Source organism: Folsomia candida, unplaced genomic scaffold (assembly GCF_002217175.1).
Source record: "Folsomia candida strain VU population unplaced genomic scaffold, ASM221717v1 Fcan01_Sc023, whole genome shotgun sequence".
Lineage (NCBI taxonomy): Eukaryota > Metazoa > Arthropoda > Collembola > Entomobryomorpha > Isotomidae > Folsomia > Folsomia candida.
In genome coordinates, this window is record NW_019091215.1 from 1,104,023 (window position 1) to 1,125,410 (window position 21,388).

At 35.6% G+C, this 21,388-nt stretch overlaps 2 protein-coding genes and 1 long non-coding RNA gene across 3 annotated transcripts; 1 reads left to right on the forward strand and 2 right to left on the reverse strand.

The window, feature by feature from the left end:
- Positions 1–7,988: 7,988 nt before the first annotated feature.
- Positions 7,989–10,013, reverse strand: LOC118438626. Its single transcript, XM_035859163.1, has 2 exons — positions 9,900–10,013; positions 7,989–9,818 (listed from the first exon to the last, which is right to left on the reverse strand). The coding sequence occupies exon 2, from the start codon at positions 9,653–9,655 to the stop codon at positions 8,297–8,299; it is 1,359 nt and encodes a 452-aa protein (XP_035715056.1). The 5' UTR covers positions 9,656–9,818; positions 9,900–10,013; the 3' UTR covers positions 7,989–8,296.
- Positions 10,014–14,690: 4,677 nt separating this feature from the next.
- On the reverse strand, positions 14,691–15,851 carry LOC110858940. The gene is made up of 2 exons (XR_002548784.2): positions 15,770–15,851; positions 14,691–15,422 (listed from the first exon to the last, which is right to left on the reverse strand). It is a non-coding gene; the product is annotated as an uncharacterized LOC110858940 (long non-coding RNA).
- Positions 15,852–18,728: 2,877 nt separating this feature from the next.
- On the forward strand, positions 18,729–20,851 carry LOC110858899. The gene is made up of 3 exons (XM_022107785.2): positions 18,729–19,076; positions 19,155–19,380; positions 20,371–20,851. The coding sequence occupies exons 1-3, from the start codon at positions 19,013–19,015 to the stop codon at positions 20,753–20,755; spliced, it is 675 nt and encodes a 224-aa protein (XP_021963477.1). The 5' UTR covers positions 18,729–19,012; the 3' UTR covers positions 20,756–20,851.
- Positions 20,852–21,388: the final 537 nt, after the last annotated feature.

A 21,388-nucleotide genomic window follows, 5' to 3' on the forward strand; every position in this document is an offset into this window, starting at 1 on the left:
TGTCTAGGATTCACATTGATATGTCTAGAGCGAAGAATTTATTCGACTATTTCTTGCAGTTCTTTTATGAGATGCGGGATGGACTTATGATGAAAAAATTGTCTATGGTGTTATAGTTCTTGTGTGAAAGATGACAAAAAGGAAACAAGCTTTATATAGGACTCAATCGAGGCTTAAGACTGAACAAAGACTATTTACGAAGAAGATGTGGATGCATAATTCCAGTACCTGGAATTCGCCTCTGGGCAAAACACCTTCTTCATCCCGAGAAGCTGTTTTCTCCAGGGACGCGTATGCATTTTTCCATTACACAAATATGCATTTCTTATATATAGCTACTTACATCGAGAGGAGCCGTGACATAAAACACATTTTACGGCTACACTATTTACTGAATAATTGGTCTCTCTCAATCAAATCAAATACGCGGGCGGGGTAGAGGTTTTAGCGTTATTTCCGTAGTAGGTTGTTAAATACTTGGTTCTGGTTGGGTAGTACGATGAGACATTCATAACCGACTTGGCCATGGAAGATGGTATAAATTTGGCTACGTGAATATTTTGAAATATAGATTATCCATATGTATAAGCTGATTTACTAGTCTATTAGGTTACATATATGTACATACTATGTGCATGCATATAATTATAATTCAAATTAGACTTATTTGATAATAAGACAAATGACAGGTCATGGCTTATGACAATTTTTTTACACGCTTTTCTTGACAGCTTTAAAGCGAGTTAAACTCGCAAAAAAAGATCAGAACCACTCAAGACATTGATTTTAAGCAAACATTAAAGTCAACAATATATTCATCGGGGTGTAAAATGTAGTTGTAAATATTTCAGTCAGGTTACATCGGTTAGTCCCCTTTCAACATGTTTACTTCATTTCTGGAACAAAAATAGGTATTAAGTCGTACTATTTAGACTAAAAGGAATACACGGAGTATTTATGTTTAATGGACGCTCTTGATAGTAAGGGATTCCGTAGAAATGTATCTTTCAGATCCCACGACAATATTTAATAAATTTGTATAGTATGCAATGTGACTGAAAAGTCCATAGTATAATATAATATAATCTGAATTGTGGGTACTTTAAATTGTGAGTGGTTTAAACCCATCTGGTATTCTACCTTTTTTGATGATTTACCATCATGAATACCTGATAATATCACAGCCTCTAAAAAAGCAGCCTCTAACTTTTTAAAGCAAAATGTACGAATAATTATTAATGAAACTGGTATCATAAATGTGCATAAGTGGTTATTCCGTTGCTGGGATAGCGTAAGCAACAGCCAGGTTGCTCACGCATGTTAACATAAAAGTCAACATGGCCTTGGGCATGTCCTAAATGGTAATTAGGAGGTTCGGATGTACCTTGCATCAGCCTTATTTACTTAATATATATTGGTTATTGGAATCTAATAAGTCCAAAGATAACTTAAGTGAAGGTTCTTCAAATATCACATCGTCATTGATATCCATAAATGCAGCAGAATCACGTAAGTGCGATTGTGTACAAAACACCATCGAGTCCAGCACGAGAAAATGCGATGATGAAAGTATGTACTTTAAGTTGTCACGTTTAGCACCTAAGTTCGACACTGTCAACAATTTGGGTAATTATGAGGTTAAGGCACTGGATACAATAGTTGTAATGGTAGAGTTGTAATTAGTTAATTAAAATGTGTGGAATTTGTGGCGGTTGAATGCGTCCTTAAGGCACTACTAACACTGTATGTGTATGATATATTACTTCGCACTTGTCCGAATATTATAAACATGTAACGCGTTAGTCACTTGTGTACACAGTTCATGTCTGAAGGGTGTTGAATATCACAATAGTTACTTAATTGTGTTGTAAGTATTAACTTTAAGGCAAAGCGTATGTGAAAGTGTAGGAATTACTGCGTGGGGATACTAGTAGTAGGTTGGTGGTAGGAGTAACCACATAGTAACGTCATAAGCAGTATGTATATGCTAAGCCACCATTGTTTGGTGTATATGTTGTAGTGATGGTTGTAATTATTAGGTTATTATGCCACGCTTGGCTATTGATTTTTGTGGTGAGTTTTGCGACAAATGTTGTCTGCACATATGTTATTTAGCCTCATGTGGTTCGTATGTAGTATGTAATAGTAGTAGGTATACGGTAGTCTCAAAACACCCAAATATTGAGTTGCTGTGGGTTATTTGTAGTTGTGACATGCGTCGTGCGACGCCTACATGAGAAGGAGGAAAAACTAAGGGGTGCTGTAGATGAAGTCAGTAGGGTCGAGTAGATACGACATGTTCGAATTATATGAATTATGCTTACCTTTGTAAAAAAAAGTACAACTTTTGTTGGAAAAGCTTTATTATATTATATTTAATTATTTGTTTAACAAATAATTTTAAGAGGGGGGTAGAGAAGTGTCACTCAGCAGTGTGGCTGCGTAACCCCTCTCGTTGCAGGGACTCGTTCCCCAATAAAGTTCTAGTTCTCCGTGAGCAATGGCGGAGTTGAGTCGTGTGTTATTGTCATCTCTTGCATCTACATGCACATGTACATATGTACTTTATCCGCTGTAGCATCACTGCTTACGGAGGCTCACGGTCGCTGCCGCGAACGTACATACCATCACCCACACCCACTGCTACTCCTGACAGTTAGCTTACAATGGGACCTTTTCAAGCTGCACCGAGATTGTTTAGCGAATTATATTTAAAATTCAAGCCAAAAATTAGGCGTAACCTGACGCTTATCTTTTCGTTGAATGGCCCCTCCAAAGAAAATTATTGCCGGCAAAGTTCAATTTTGTAACAAATCTTTTCTTCATATTCTCTCCACGAGGCGAAAACCATGTTGCATATGGTTACTTTGGCCAATAATATTTTTCTTCAGAAGGACCATTCAACGGAATGATAAGCACCTTCAGTTCCGAAGTGTATTAATCTTTTTCATACAAATGTGATTCACAATTTTTTGTTTGATTTTTTGATATAACTCGTTAGTCAATCCCGCTGTAGCTTGAAAAAAGGTTCCATTGTTAGTTGAATCATACCAAGGATAGTCTTGTATGTGCTGTAGCTTGGCATTAAGACAAACAAACTAACCTTACCAATTAGCCTCTTTCTAGCCAAAGTGTTTACGACTATGGGTACTCGTCGTTGACCGTAATTTTCCGTGTAAAAACGTATATTTGCAGGGAGATGGTTTCTGAAAATTCCGACTTGCAACACTAGTATATTATGTCTTATAGTAACCATGGAACGACTTAATTAACTGAGGTTCCCAAGAGACATGTAAAAATTATTTCGATGATATCCTAAGCCCAGCTAAAACAAGCAAGGATAATTTACGCAAAATAGAAGAGATATTTTAGTGATCTTTATTACACCTTTATATGTAGCATAAACAGAGCCACACTACCCAGCCCGGGAGGAAAAAGATTTACTAACATTTTTTGACATAATTGTCCTATCAACATACTAGTTAACAAGTATAAATTCAATGGGCGGATGTACCAGCGTTCTTAAGTTCGACCTCTCCAACAAATTAGCGTTTTACTAGCTACAGAGTTTACAACTAGAGGTATTGATCGTAGACCGTTATTTTCCGTGTAAATAATGTATATTTACAGGAGAAGATTTTGAAAAATTCTGACGTGGAATACTGGGATATTATATGTCTTGTTTGAACCATGGTTTAACCGAAGGAACAACTTAATTTCCCCCGGAAATATGTAATAATTATTTTGACGGCATTATAAGTCCCGCTAAAACATACGACGACTATTTGCCTAAGACAGAGGAGATAATCAAACGAATGCTTTTAGAGAATCTAGCGCTAAAACTATTTAAATACTCATTTTGCGTGTTAATGAAGGAGGTAAGATCTGGAAGTTATTAGACGTAGCGAATCGCATATCCGCACCATCAAACAAATTAAGCCTCCAAAATCTGGCCATAAGGCAAAAATTGTTGAATTTTTCAACTAATTTCGTAAGTACATAGCTTTAACTTTGCAAAGAAGATTGAGCCACTGCATGAATTATCTGTGATAAGAGGAAGTACTATTCTTCTATGGAAAAACTAGCATAGCGAGAGGTTGGAGAGTTTAATCAATTTGTTAACATCTAAATCAATTAAGTCACTCTTTTATCCCAAGAGGGGGCAATAATTCGCACAGATGCAAGTTATGATGGAATGCCAGACGTTCGTAGTCCAATTGATACGCACAAAAAAGAACACAAATATGCAAGACATTCATTTTAAACATCATTAAAATAAGCAATTTATTCAGCGGGCTGTGAAAATTAGTTTTAAATATTTCAGTCAGGTTGGGTTAGTCCTCTTTCTACATGTTTACTCGGTTTCTAAAAAAAAATAAGTCTTTGGTCCTTAGATACATACGTCATACTATTTAAAGTAAAAGGGATACACGAAATATTTTTGTTTAACGAACGCTCTTTGTACTAATGGATTTTGTTGAAATGTATACTTCGGATCCTGCAACAATAAATACATGTTTAACATTTATATTCATTCTACAATATAATTGACGCGTCCAGAACTATAAAATGTGATTAGAAAGGCACAATTAATAATACCTGTTAAGTGATTAATTTTGGGTGGCAAGGTGAGTAACCCTGAAAAACAGGTTATCCTCGCAGCATGCGACATTGCAATTGACCCCAAGCTATGACCCCTTAAATGAATTTCTTCTGCCTGGACTTTAGTCTCGGACAACAAGTTCGGCATGAATTGTGCTACCGCTTCCCTAGCAATTTTGGTAAACAGCAGCGAGGCCTCGTAGGGCACAAAACGGTATAATTCTGACTATTTAAATGGAGGGATGCTTATTCTTTACTTCCAATGGTGGATGTTTCATGGTCCTGTCAATGATTCTTATTGAAACAATGGAAGGCAAACGTTTAACATAATATGAGAGTATGAATAATCCATTAATTGTCCAATTGAACCAAATATTGCATTGGTTTTGCTGAATGGTACTCAGGATAGCCAGATATACTTAGCCTGGAATGGTGTTGAGATAAACACCAAATTCCACAAGTTAAAGCTTTTCTATCTAAAATGTTTATTGCTATAGTTAATTGTCCTGAACACTAATTGTTCTTGTAAAAAAATGTATATTTACAGGGGACAACATAAGAATTCCAAAATGTAACTTGGTCTAGAATGAAATACTATAATTAGAAAAAAATCGGTAGGTAATTCAAATATTATGCAGTGGTCCGTTGAGGTTTTTCCTCCATATACCACCATGTCTTTGATGTTTGTCTTTATAATTTGAAGAATGTAAATGTCAATCGATATAGGTATATGTCCTGCATTTTGGAGCATATAATTTCCATCCGTTAAAAGCTTCCCGATAAAATTTGGTTTCGTCTGTGATGCTTTGGGATGTCTGTGATTTTATGAATTTTAAAACAGACGCTGCGTGGCCTTCTGTCTTAGGATGTAATTCAAGTGGCGGTGCTGAACAAATATAAATATGGAAATTTCCATACATTTTCAGGTCCAATATTAATTGTATAATAGTACCTGTCCAACAATTTATTTTAATTTTCAAAGAAAGTAAAACTCTCGCAACATTTGACGTAACGATTGACCCCAAACTATGCCCAATTATGTAAATTTACATAAATGAGTATGTACTCCCTCCACTGTAACCTTTGTTGCTCGGAATAGGTTGCCACTCCTCCTACAATTTGTGTGATCAGAAATGCTGGCTCATTAGTGTTCCGCAGGATATTAAACGATCCACAAGAATGCACAGCGAAACATTTCAATGTCATAATTGTAGCACGTTTATTTTCCTAGTTTGTGTCTTCTGTCACGCAGAAGAGTAATATATTTAAATATCCAAAAGATAAACTTCAATTTTGTTACAACATAAATTATAACACGTTTATCCTTTAGTTAAGTTTGGAAATGTTTGCATTTCCACTTACGTGTTATAATGGTGACTATACACATAAGTGGAGAAGTATTTTTTTATTTACGGTCAAGCGTGCAGGTGCATGATTCAGTCAATGCTTCATAAAGACACGATGGAAGACAAAATTTAACTTAGAATCTGTATGTATTAATATCTAAATGGATTATATATTGCGTTGTGTTTATTTAGTTGAATCGTATACGGGATGGTCAGATATATTTTTTTCCATGTCGTTAATATCATCAAAAAATTTAAATTAAATTGCAAATTAAATTGCATTTACGTTGCATCAACAAACCAGTTAAAGCTTTTCTCACTGAAGTGTTCATGGCAACAGGTCATTGTCGGTGAACGGAATTGTACTTGCAGAAAATGTATATTTACATATTTACATATTAGGGATCTTCAATTTTCACTATGTAGCAAAACATTTAAACCACCCTGTATATATGCTATATTTACATATGTAATTTGTTGATTATATCCTTTATTCAATTATAATACTAAATATTGCACATTAAATATTTATTAAATTCGCATAATCTTTGTTCAATTATGTAAATGAATTATGTGAGAAAATAAATAAAATTATACCACAAAATTGTGTTCAGAAATATTTCGCGATGTAATTTCATGTGCTGAACGAAAATGCAATGCAATGATTATTAATATATGCCAACCTAACGTTATTAATTTAAGCAAAAATAGATCCAGCAAAAAATACATTAATTCCACAAGTAAGCAAATTCTTACTCAATTGATAAACATTGGACATAATTATATAATTAAATAAGTTAATTTACAAAAAAATAAATTATTTTGTAAATATAATCCAAATGCAGAAAAATAAATGCAAGTCAAAGTACATAGGTGCCAGTGTTGTAAATAGATACGTAAGCTATCGCATTTTTGCTGCCAAAGATTTTGCCACCAAATTTATCATCTCCAAAACTTGAAGGAAAACTTTATTCCATCGTAAATTTACAGCTCTTCATATGCCAACTTTCATTTTCAGCTAACTCTCACCTTGCAAAATCTGTCAGTTGCAACGGAAATATTGCAATCATTTAGAATCAGGTGCCCAAATAAATATCCAATTTTTACATAATTTCCATTTTTGTCAAGACAATGAAATAGCATTGTCAAGTTTTTGTAATTATTTTCATCAGTTATTCTGCAGTTTTAGTGCGTTTTGCATCGATTCCCCAAATTGTTTCGCATCATTTTGGACAACCAATTGTTCTATATTAACAGTGTTCCCTATTCCAAAATTGTAGTACTTTCTCGATCTATTTGCACAATTAATTCGTACCATCTCCGCCACGGATTGTTCGTCACATGTGGTGCGCATAATTTATTCAATAATGGTCAAGATTTTTAATTAGCATAAATTCATGCAAAAAATTCGTTAACAGAGAGACGGACAGACAAGAATAATTCGATAGCTCCGGTCCCGATCAACAAAGGCTATCACTTTTACGCAAAAGTCATACGGTTAAATTGCAGCAACTGATGGCCGGCAAAAACCCGTGAAAAGATACTAGATATTTAACGTAAAATAAACTGTCAATATTGCATAGAATTGACAGTCATATTCATGCAATTTAGCCTCAAGAATATTGCGTAGAAATAACCGTCAAATTAATGCAATTTATAGCATAGAATATTGCGCAAAAGAAACGAATAATTTGATGCAAAACTTGCAGTTAAACTCCATGCAATTACTGCAGTCAAATAACACGAATTATTAATTTTTATCAAAATCATTTATTTCATAACAAAAATTATATTGTTACATTATACAAGGGAATGCAAATGTTTTCATCTATTTTATCCGACGGGAGTAACCAACATTTCTTATCAATATCATTAATACCTATTATGGTTACGCTATTTGATAATTTGCTAACTTTAATTATTCCTAAAATTTTACTTTCACACGGACAAGTGAACAAGTTGTCCGAGTGTTTGAATTTTCTACAATTTATATGTTTTTTATCTTTACTTATACTACTTATAACAACTACTTTCCCATCCTTTAATATAAAACAATGATCTTTTCCGTTCGATTTTATAATACAGTGTCTATTTAAATTCACAGGGGACTGGTACTTATGATTTTCTCTCTCAGCAGTGCGATTCACAGTTTGCTCAAAAGGTATATAGTGAGCTCGTAGCGAGCGCTTTATTACTTGCATATTATTTTCGAAATCGAAAGCACTAAAAGAATCTAACGGGCCATGCTTTAAAGCGTCATCACTAATATGTATAAGAGAATGCATATTATATGATAAGAACTCTTCTTCATATAAATTGGGAACATTTTTAACAAACTTCAATAAAAGCTATCGTGCATAATCGTTCCAATTATTTGCTTGCGCCTTGGTAGTTATAAGAATCGTGACTGCTACGCAAAGATTTAAAAAATGTGTATACTTTTTCGGCGACAATAATCCTTTTAAAGCGACGGGTCCTGTATAAAGAAGAAAAGTTCTAAACTCTGTCGCTTTCCATATATCTAACTCTTTTACTGACCTCGGCTTACGACAAAATTCTTTAGGGCAACTATGCGAAAATAATACTAATTTACTTGATAAAGTTGAAATATCACGAGAAGATAATTTAAATGGCAATGGACCTTTTACCCAACTTCTTAATAGTTTTCTAACCACACCTAAGCAAATGAGGTGCATGTAGTCAAGAGGAACCGAAGAAATCATCAAAATTTTAAGCTCCGTAAACGGGGAAATGCCTACATGGTGGTGTTTATCTTTTTGAACATAAAAATCTTGATCTGTCCTAAGTGGACTATCGAATGTTCTGAAAATTACACGTCCCTTCCAGAAACCTGGATCTATACATTTCTCGCATCCATTGTATGCATTATGACTTTTACATTGCTTTAAAAAACTCCTGGCTGGCGCATCAGCTTTTATTAATGAAACCTTACAAAATATTTTCAAATTATTGTAACTAATCCCAACTCGCAAACTTTTTAACTCTGCTATCAAATCCATCAAGTATTCGTCAATACTTTCTGGTTTTGTCTTGCCATAAAATAAACCCACGACAAATACGCCGTACGTACTTTCTTCACACTTTGCTTGAATTGGCCAAAACTGGTTACTGTTACTCTTAGAAATGGGCAATCCATCAAAACTAAATATAAGGTTTAATTTAATTTCGCTACCAGAAGCAAGAATACAATTGGAATCTATTTGCCGTTTTATATTTTGAATAACATCAAAGTGTGCATATTGACCCTGACCGATAGTTTTCATAGAGTATTTAATTGAGTTTTTAAGCAATGTCCTACTATCCAATGGAAGAAATCTAAATTCTTGATAAAAGTTAAATATGCGTAGAAGATCGTTTAAAGCTACTCCCGTTATGTTATGTCGAAGCGACCAGTCCCTCAAGTCCCGTGTTAAATCTAAAATATTCCTATCATTTTCTACTACACCATTGTCGCTTAGTGAATCGGAAACTAATGGCTCGTCACTATTATGGATAACATTACTGCTTCTATCATTATTGCTAATATTACTACCTGAATCGCTATCCTCAACGACAGAATCACATATATCTAAATTTACAAGATTATTACTAATAGCAGGTATGTTTTTTGCACGAGTGAGATTCTCTCTAACCCGTTTTGCAATTATTCGCCTAATGTTTCTCGGTGATTTTCCATCTCGATCCATGATTATGATGCAATTCCCGAGGGAGCGTCGTCGTTGCACCTACTTTTTGAAGAACGAAACCAATTCATTGCTGCAGTTTGAATTATATCATCGGTGGGAATACGGCCGCTGGGATTTTTGGGATCGGGAACGGACTCAACCGTAAAGACGTTTCGCACGGTTTCTGAAATTTGCAATCCAATTAAACATTAAATAGAGACCAACAATTAGAAAATTTTCTTCATTTTAGAATATATTTTAGCACCTTTTACGACTTCCAATAGTTTTAGGTTTTTCATCGATGTCTTGTTTCCTTTACCCGTAAAATTAATTCGCCTGCCAAATTCATTCGTAAATAATTTTTTAAAGATTTTTCTAGTGCTCGCCTCGATCTGTGTCGCAGTTGAAAATGCCAAATATTTAACCTAGTATCAAATATAAGCTACGATACGACCGTATACGATTTTTTCGACGCCTACAAGGAGAACAGTGGCGAAAGTGACGGATTCGTGCGTCACTAAAGTCGTCACAACGTGACCAAATTTCATTTTTACATGGAAATTTTGCCACATCATGGGAATAGTATTCAAAACTACGTCGAATCTAGATATATAGTAGTTATGCTAGTAGGTCCGGGGCACTCAAAATCTTCCCTCGTTAGTCGAAATGACAGAAGGACACCACGATTCTGTAAGTCATTACTCAGGCTGATAGTCCGAATTTGTTGCCTATCAAAGTCTATTACGTGGAAATAAATTGCCTAAGTATAGTCAGGGTTCGGAAAACCCCGGGGTTTTTGTAGGAAAAACCCAACCCCGTGGGTTTTTCAGGGGTTTTTGAGGTTTTTGTGGGTTTTTGTAGTTTAAGGGATTTTATTTGAATCTGCCTCAAAATCCTACAAAAACCCGCAAAAACCCCATTAAGCATTAGGGTTTTTCCACAAAAACCCTAAAAACCCACAAAAACCCCAAAAACCCACAAAAACCCCAAAAACCCACAAAAACCCCAAAAACCCCAACCCACAAAAACCCGGGGTAGCGAACCCTGAGTATAGTCCAATCTGACGACAACAAGAGAATATAGTAGTTTACCGATGTCACGATTCGGGACCTCTGCAATCTTTTATGTTTGCAACTCACGAACGTGAGGCTTAATAAATATTTAGTAGATTTAGTATAGGGTGGGGTTTGAGTTACGTACGATATAATAGAATTTTTCGAGAAGTTAATATTTGGTAAATCTCCAGCGCGTACAAAATCATTTCCTTTGAAACTTAACCAAATACGGTAGTCACAACATGGAAAATAATTGTAGTCAGATAACTAACGTATATTTGTGTATTATAAAATTTATAAAATTTATGAAATTTTCGGTACGTCCAATAGTTTAGTGCTGCATAGTGGACAAGGGTACAGTAATTCTTATGGATTTGTCGAAATTATAATTTGGCAACATTTCATTTTCAACTCAACGAATGATACGGATTATGTATTGCCTACAATTATCAGGATAAAAGCAAATATTATACGAAACCAAAGAACATTCTCGAAAATACAGTGAGAACTTGCGAATTTTTTAGTATGTGTCCTATTTAATTGTTATAAGCGTACTTTAAACTGTATGTTTCTATGAGCCCACTTTATAAACTGACTGCATCAATTTTTCATTTCCTTACCATTGCACTGTGAGATAAAGACCACCCTGTAGTTAAGGTGGACGACCTGGAAACATGGCAGCAACTAGTTTTAATTACAAGTACATTTGCACTTACATAGTTTAGGCAGACGCAAATAACTTTTATAGCGGCACACTGGATTTGACTTAAAATGTTCCCGATATTAATTTCCCACCTCCTGTTATTTTTTGCATCCACTACGTTCTGCAAAGACATGCGTCTTATCGGTAATTTTGGACAGTTTGGTCCCTGCGTAATGAAAGTCGTACGATTAGGCAACACTACAGAATCCTTCGACCTCACGGAAAACCTCATCCATGCCAATCATTCAGCTAGCTTGATTTTTACAGTCCATGGCCAACGAAATTTTGTAAGCCGAGATATTGAAGAGGATAGGATGTCCCTTGACTTTAGATTCTATGAGGTCTGCACGGTCACCGTTTTTACAAAGTTTGAAATCCAAGATAACTACTTTCGAGAGCAATACTACCTTAACACAAGGGAGGCTCTAAAGGTCACCGAAATTCTCAGTATTTATTTTAATTTGTCAATTGCCCCCGCAGCAGGTAATATTCCTAATTGGGTTGGACGATACCCGTGTGCCGCGTAGAACTTTTGTTGTGCTAATAAAAATAAACGGTCATGTTTCCGGCTCGTTTGGGTTCACTGAAATTGGTTGGTTTTTCATCTGTACTTACTGCAGAAACGTTTATCAGCCGGTTCAGTTTCGGGCGGTAACAATGAATGAACTTCGTCCAGAGTAGCGAGCCGATTTTCACATTGGGGTTAAAATCCGGCCGTTTAAACCGGGCTCACCTTGTGGCAAGGGGCAATATTACAGAGCACCTCTCGGAGAACCCGGTCACCCAGTAGAAATCCAGTATCGAACGATAAAAAAGAGTTTAAATGTGACCTTCGCCCTGCTCTCTCGGTTTGATAGATACCATTACCGTTGGGGTATATATGACCAAGAATATTTACAAGTTAAGTACTACTACGCCGAAATTAATATGATGCACTCATTCCGGAATGAGGGCTATAGCGCGATATATTGTGATTTTAACGTTTGGTCGGAAAATTCAGATTTCACCGTTTGGATTTCAGCCTTTGCTCCAAACGTGGCTGGGCATATTAGGGGTCATCGTAATTGTGGTGGGGGTAAAACTTTTGGAGGATACCTTTCCACGTCCTAAACTTGGGATTAATTATCAATCTCTTAAATCTGTGGGGCTATCAGTTTTTATGGTTTGTGCGACGTTTGTAAGACAAATGCCAAGTGCTAAGGGTTTTTCAGTGTGGGTGAACATATGCCTATTTTTCACTACTTTCATGCTTCTGGCTCAATATGAGTTTTACCTAACGGGAAATCTGGTCGCTCCACCGCCAAGATATTTGGCACACTTGACGAATTTTTTGCCAAACACTATACCCTAGTCTACGCATCGAAGAAACAAGACGGCCATGTGTCTGTCCAGACTCTTGTACAGCAAGAATTTGCAGTTAGGAAATTGTGGAAATTTTCCCATCAGAAAACAATCACTACTGGGTATTGTATTTGTTTATTAATTATCAATTTTATGAATATTCTTTGCAATATATTACACATATATACATAAGTAACCCTGCAGAGGGGAAAAATTCCATGTTGACCTTCTGAGAGAATGACCCAGAATTTTTACCTGTAGTGCACCTTGTCGGACTACAAATATGTCAAAAATTAGTATGGGTTAACCACTCCTGGTTTAAGAATTCTTAATTTATTTGATATTACGTTCCGAGCTGATACCTCAGATACATAGTGTATGTATTAACCTCAGCTCAATTTAATGATTTTCTAAGATTGGTCGGTATCGATTACATATTTCAAGTTTTTATGTACATATTACGGCAGCCATGTAACGTATCCCAGTCACCAGAACATTTTTACGGGGTTAGTCTTTAATTTCCGTAAGAGTTAACACAAAGGCGTAGGGGACCGAGGCCTCACTGTTAACTCTTACGGAAATTAAAGACAAACCACGTAAAAACGTTCTGGCAACTGGGATACGTTACATGGCTGCCGCAATATCATCGGGGGATCGGAAAACGCTGTTTTTTTGGACAAACCCCAACCCCACCGAGTTTCCAACGTTCTTGTAGATTTTTGGTTTTTTGTTGGGTTTTCTAAGATTTCTGGGCGGGTTGAAACAAAACTATTCAAATTGCTAAATACATCAAAACAACTTGCACATTTGAATTCAGAATGAAATTCTGAACATTCTCATATGTATGCGAATTTAACTTATCAGTGAAAAGTTGCAGTGTAACACGGTTTATTTATACAAACCATCCAAGTGAAATTTCGAAAATGTTCAGAATTTCATGCTGAATTCGAGTACTGAATTAGTTTTGATCCATGTACTAGGTATGCTGCATATTCTTACAAAACCCCACAAACCCCCCCCCCCCCCAACCCACAAAAGCCCGAAGTAGCACACCCTGCATGTCATAGGGAAAGTGTTTCAATTTGAAATATAATTTCTTTATATAAACTGTATAAAGGAATGGGATAATGTAAAATACTGAGGGCACCTGAAATTCGAGTTCGCTGAATTAAACTTCGATTTCATGTTGAAATAAGAGTGATATCCAAATCCATTTACAGTGTTAGCCTAAATCTGGTTGTAACTAATGCTTTCTTCTTTATTTTTTATGAGACACGGATGGCAAAGTGAGACTTCATACATAAGAAAATCCAACCCTCACAAGTTCTTCTTGCATAAGGATAGGATTGGTGCGTTCTACTTGTTTGTGGAACTACAAAACTGGGTTCTGCAAGGGGAATACCATTGTTTTCTGATTCCTGATATTGCCCTGACTCGACCAATATTTACTATTTTGAACAACTTATTAAGAGCTGAGATCGGGCACGGTATTAAATCCCTTGAGATGGGAGGATTCCCCAAAAAGTGGGAGCGAGATATAATGAATTTCTACGAGGTTAAGGCAATTATATGGCCGAAAATGAAAGTGGCCGTACATTTCAATTAACACGCTGTCACCCTTCTTCATAAGTATAGGGGTAACTATAGCCTTGTTAGGGCTTCTTGGTATAACCGAAATTATGTCCGATCAGGGAATGAGGGCAAGACTGTCTGGCTGGATGAAACATTTTTGCACAGTAGCTAAAATGTATGTCTTTGTTGGATGTAGTAAATCCTATAAACATTAGAAATTAAATGGTAAATAAGGTATAATTCTAACAATATTTAATTTTTCATAATGAAAACTACTAAATGTGTGTATGTGCTATATATTTTTGTATGAGCCTATTACAATGCGTGCCATTTTGCACCACATTATACATATAAGAGAAAGCAGAATTGTATATCTATATTTATTGTGTTGTGGAGCACTGTATTCGGTCTTAATCAGCAATTTATTGAAAAAATTCATAAATAATATGTACATACACGGAATAAATTGTATAATTCATACTCCATACTTACTCCAATGTAAAAAAAATATTGCGTTTTTTTTAGTTTCAGTCTACATTACAAGCTATTTTATCGTAAATTGTCAAGTTGATATCAGTTTACATATTTGATTAGAAGAATTTAATATAAATATGTACTCATTATCCTCAGTTAAACACGCGTCACGTACATATGTATGTAAATAATTTTATACATCATATTTACAAGTTCCCCGACCACCACACTGGTTTTGAAGCTTTGTCATAAATTACCAAGTTGCGATCATCCTGAAACACCATTCGAAATCCGGAGCCGTGCGTTCCAGTGTGGAAACGAGGTTTACCCGCGACATCATAAATTACAAAGTTCCCATCGCCTTGAAATACAGCAAGGTGACCGACACCAGTCGTCCCAGAGTTCCATTTTGCTAAATTATTGCCATCATATATGACAAAGTTGCCGTCCGTTTGAAATACCAGTCTTCCAATTCCAACGCGACATTTGTATCCTTCCGGGAATGTGAATGGGCGTTCAAAATTACAGGCGGCATTGCTTCCTTCGAAAGAAATCAAGAATCCAAACACGACCAGGATAACGAGCTGTGAAGACTTCATTGTATTTGAAGCAAATTACAATAATTTCTGAAAAACAGTAATACCTGTAATTAAAATAGTGAAAATTAAAAATTTCGAAATTAGTGATTAAATTAATTCAGAGCCTTTCAATTTTAGTTAATTAGTAATTGACAATTAGAAGAAAAATATTTCGTCGAATTAATTGGAAATTAGTAATTAAACTCAGGGTGCTAATCAAGCCAATTAATTGGTGATTTTTAATGATTTTCTAATTAATTAGTAATTGATAATTAGCTTTGGTAGTACAACTTAATGTTAATTAGTAATTAATAATTAGTTTAATCATGCAATTTAATTAGATAATCAATTAGACTGACAAATTATTTAGAAAGTGTTGAATTAATTAAATTAGAATTACCGTATTACATACAATTTGTGAGCAATGTTCTGACTTATGTGGTGACAGTGAGAGTGGTTCAGCTTAACATAAATTATATTGTGGCAAAGCACCCATTTATATTGCTCCAGTAGAAAAACATGTTTACTTGCAATGAATAATGCAAATAAAGATAAAGAAATTTATTCGTATGTATTTAAAGTATAAATTCTGTGAAATCTGATCAATTTTGTTTATTTGTAAACAGTTTTACACGTATGCAGTTTGTTTGTTGTAGTTTTTATTACGTGGATTTTATTACGTTGTACGGATTCCTGTATCCGCAAAATTTAATGACTCATTTTTTTCACAAGTTTTTACTTACATATTTAACATGCCTGATTTAATTCTTGCGTATTTAACCAATCATTTGTTGATTTCACAAACATTATGAACCCAGTATAAATATTTTTAGTAGGTTATATAAGTAGATTTGCTTACTATTTATCATAATGTATACTACTTAGTAATCAGAGTTTGTAAGCGTCATATCTGTCCTTGTGTATAATAAATATAAAACGGTTTTATCCCATATCTTGCAATATTAAACTAAATCAATTATATACATGCATACCTAAATATACCTTTATATTCATATATATTTATATTCATACTTTATATGCATACCTTTATATTCATACAATCATTCATGGAGTTCATATACGTATAAGAATAACACAGTCTGGCTATTAAGTTTCATAAAAACTGTGCAAATTATAGCGCATATCTACATGCAAATCCGCCAAATAGGTTACATATTTCCTCATTTCAAGAACATAGTATTATATATTTCCTAAGTACGAACTAAATATCTCACGAAAACGTAAAATTTCCTCGTATACTCTAAACCATCCACACATTTCCAAATAAGAGATGAACAAATATACGATAAATATAATCTTCTTATATAAATATTGGTCTTCCAACTATTGAATGACTTGATTAGTACTAAAGTGGATTAATCGTCACTTATGTAAATATTTAATTGTTTTGCAATATATTATATGACTATATACTTCTGAGAATATGTGTATATTATATATACATATTCTCAGTAAGCGATTATGTCCATTCTTGTAACATACTTACATATTTTTTTCCTTATAAATATATACCTACAGTACCAGCAAACTTTCCTTGGAAATAGAGCATTCAGAATTATTTATCTTACAGATAAATAAACCGTTGCAAGGGAATTGTAGCAAAGGGGTGAAGCCATACGGTCATGGCATGTCAAAACTATGTCGATTTCTGCAATCCCCGCCTAACTAACTAACTAAAACGGTGGAAACAAAAAAATTCGACATCTTTGACCGTTGGCGTAATCACCGTGGCGTCGTGACCTTATGACATAAAACGCCCATCTTCGAACTCATCCGTACCTCAAAAATTGGAAACACTTTGGCGAAAATTGCATGTCGAAATTAGAATCCGTTCTAAAGTGATCGTGTATACGGACGGACAAGACATTTCTATGAAGGCATTTCGCTTCACGTCACCCCTTAATAAACCGTTGCAAACGAAATGTAGCAAAAGGGTGAAAACACACGGAATTGTCTTTGTGGCACGCCCACAACGCCTTTCTGCACTTTCCCGTCATTGTCTCACATCGCCCCACGTCTCAATTCGCCCCGTTTTGACACCCCCACCCGCGTACTTCAAACGTACACGACAATACCTTTCAATAGACACCCCAAATGACAAAAGTCATTTTTTCGACACCTCCCACACGGTCATGGAGTCGTCGCCCGTCGAAATGATGGTGATTTCTGAAATCCCCGCCAAAAAATACGTCTAAACCGGTGGCAACAAAAAATTCGACAATTTTCGACTTTGGCGTCGTCTACACGGTCACACGGTCATCGCACGTCGAAATGATGGCGATTTCTGAAATCCCCATCCAAAAATACGTCTAAAACGGTGGAAACGAAAAATTTGACATCTTTGACAGTCGGCGTCATCACCGTGGCGCCGTTACCTGACGCCCATCTTCGAACTCATCCCGTCCCCAAAAATTAGAAACACGTTGGCGAAAACCGGATGTCGAAATTCCAATCCGTTCTAAAGTTATTGTGGATACGGACGGACGGACGGACAGACAGACACACAGACAGACAGACAGACAAGACATTTCCATAAAGGGGTTTTCACCCCTTAATAACGACCCAAATGCATGCGTTCAAGAAAAGTACATATGTACTCACCCATTAATAAAAACCCAATCCAAATTAATCATGCCGTCAAACTAAATAGGGTAATTGACTCAATTAATTACTAAATAGGTACAAATATCTCCAGTATTAAATTTACTACAGTATCACTTGAACCACAACATGTGTATTCATTTATCTAGAAAAACATACATATTACAGAGTGGATAACAATATGATAATAAGCGTACTATTTCTTTCTAAAAATCCGTTCATATTAATACATCGAGGAAAAAATGGTTACTACCAAACATATTTCCAAACCCCTCTATATCATACAGGGTGGTTAAAATGTCACGCTACAATGGATAATTTTTCGATGGGAAAAACAAGTAAATGTAATGTCCATTATTTTTTCCGACATTTTGTCTCTAAAATTCAACATTTCAAGAATTTTGTCATAAGTTTTGATAATAATTATTAAAATCTCAATCCCAAATCTTGTAAGTAATGGAGATTTAGGGACTTTTCCCATTGAAAATTTTTCCATCGTAGCGTGACGTTTAAACTACCCTGTGTATTAATAGCCTCGTAAATCTTTCAATTTTAAACCATTGTAACAGCTATCTTGTACAACTGTGTATATAAATATTCTTCGTGTCTTACGTAATTACCTACTAACTAAAAAACACATGTTGCCACTGTTCCAGAGGTCGACGCCGACAAATTCTCGGCCGCGGGGGTGCCTGTTTTTTGTGATTTCTCAGCGGCGCGGGGAGGCGTCGTAATGCTAAAGGAGTAGGAAATCAAAGTTTTCCGCGCGTAAAACGCTACCGGCGTTCGGCGGCGTACGTTACGCGGCGGCGTACGATCGGTGGCGGCGTCGACCTCTGCCCTGTTTATGAAACATATCGAATTAACGTATTCATGGAAACCTGCCAATTTATTTGTGGCCAAATTTTTACTGGCTAAATAATGTGCGGTTTATTTAATTAACTGTTTTCCCTATAAAAATGAATAGTACTTAAATTTCCATCACACCATAACTCATGTAGCACACGAAATTTGTAATAACTACAAAGTAAAAATGTTTCACCACCACTGCCTTGTCCTACTTTCCCTTCAATTTCTTCTTCTCCACCAAGCCAAAAGTACATAAATCTACAATTTAATTCTTAATCAAAGATACATAAATTTCCATCCTAAATATTATTAAATTTGTTTAACAGCCGCCGAAGTTGAAATTGACGCCACTGCCGCCGTAAAATACCAATCTTGCTGCGTAGCAGACCTTCGCGCCACGATAGCAAACTTCTACAACAAAATGACCGCCCTTTATGGCGACCCAGCTTTCCCACCGCCACAAAAGCTAAAGATCTTCCTTGAAGTTAGGGTGAACGATACAGGAATCGGGATGAGTAGTTCGAATGGTGGAACTGTCTTGAAAATCCATTGGTATGGTTCCGAGCATACCTGTTCACTTTCATTCATTCACGTGACTGATTATGATCGAGAATGACAGTTAATGAAAATGAATTTCACGTGATTTGAATGAAAGATTCAGTCATTTCAGATGAGTGGCTGTGAATGAAAAGATTTCTTACTCATTTCATTTTTCGCCCCATCGTCGTACTAATTCATTAAAGAACTAAGTGCAGTTGATGCTTAGTTCAGGAACGACCTAAGTGCAGTCGATGCTTAATTCAGAAAAGAACCTAAGTGTACAGAAAAAAAGTAAAAAAAGACCTATGTGCAAGTATGTATTTACTTATGGCTAAATCCCGTGATATATGAAAAATCGTTTTGGCAAGATATAGCCATAAGTAAATACACACTTGCACATAGGTCGTTTTTTACTTTATTTCTCTACACTTAGGTTTTTTTCCTGAATTAAGCATCGACTGTACTTAGGTCTTTTCCGAATGTACGACGCCATGCTTCACATATTCGGGGCCAAGTAAGAAATGAAGTGAGATGAAGTGAAATGAAATGAGTTTGAAACAAAATTACTGACAATGCGATGGTGTGAAGTGTAACTCTCCGATTTGGTTGAAATTTTGAAATTATGTGTTCCATGTCAATACAACCAACGTTTCTTCAGACAGTTGGTGCGATGGTCAGAATTTGTCAAAATATTTGAGGACAAAGTTGAAAAATAGGCGATTTTTAGCACGGGAAGAGAATTGAGATTGAGTTTGCTTCCTGTGCCTGTTGAAAATCGCCCGTTTTTCAACTTCTTCCTCAAATATTTTGACAAATTCTGACCATTGCATCAACTGTCTGAAGAAACGTTGGTTGTATTGACATGGAACACATAATTTCAAAATTTCAACCAATTTGGAGAGTTACATACACTTCACACCATCGCATTGTGAGTGTGAATGACAATCTTGCGTCATAAAATAGGATGACTGAACTTTGAATGAAAAACGTTTTTGTGAACAGGGCTGGTGGCGAGGATTACATCAATACTATGGTGAAGAGCTGGCTTCTCTCTGCATCTTTCGGGCCGATTGCAAAATTCAAAAACGACTTTACCGACAGATGGCTGCGGGATTGCTTCATCAGTTACGCCTACATTTATCTCCGCGATGGATCAGATTCAACCGATAAGAAGCGACCCAATACGTCCGATCGAAATAAGGACCCGAGAAGTGTCCCCGCCAAAGAATGCGCGTACTGGATGAACTATGTCGTTACTAAAGTCGACGGGAAACCGGACGTGGGGCAGAAGGTTTTTAAAATGGCGCGGGATGGGAATTATACCGACCTGGTGTGGATTGATTTAACGGGGAAGGATGTCAAACAACTTTGGGACGAAATGAAATAATAATGTGTCTATAAAAAAATATTCAAAAAATATATTTCTGAAATCCAAATATTTTATTCTTTATGGGAAAATTATCGTATTTAAATAATTTACTAAATCCCGATAATGTTAATAAATTTTAGGCAAATTTGTTTCTCCTTGTTCACAGTTTCATATTTAAAAAAATGATACCTACTTAGGGTTAGTCGAGGTTGACAATCATTTATCGGTGACACCTTTTTGGAAATATCTGGATAAATTTGTAGGCTATGTATCTATTTTTTTCATACGATGCATTGCATTACATTGGATACAGGTGTATGTACGTTGGCATGATTTGATCCACTTGGTGGATTGCGTAACTCACTTTCTTCGGTAGCTAAAGAGAAAGAGATGTGCAGTACCATGTGCAGAACTAGGCTTATATAATACTTAAGAAATTTATCTAAATAACATATTGTTCAAATGATCATTCAGGGCGGGATATTTATAGTTAGTTAATTACGTAGGTTGCAATGAAGTATTTAACTTGAATCAAATTTTACAAGGGCGATGTGTTATTGCTTCACATTTCCATGACCTTCGCTTCTTCTCGTTATACTTCCAGGCACAGATCAATCTGCTTAACCTTGAACAATTTCTACTTGATTAACT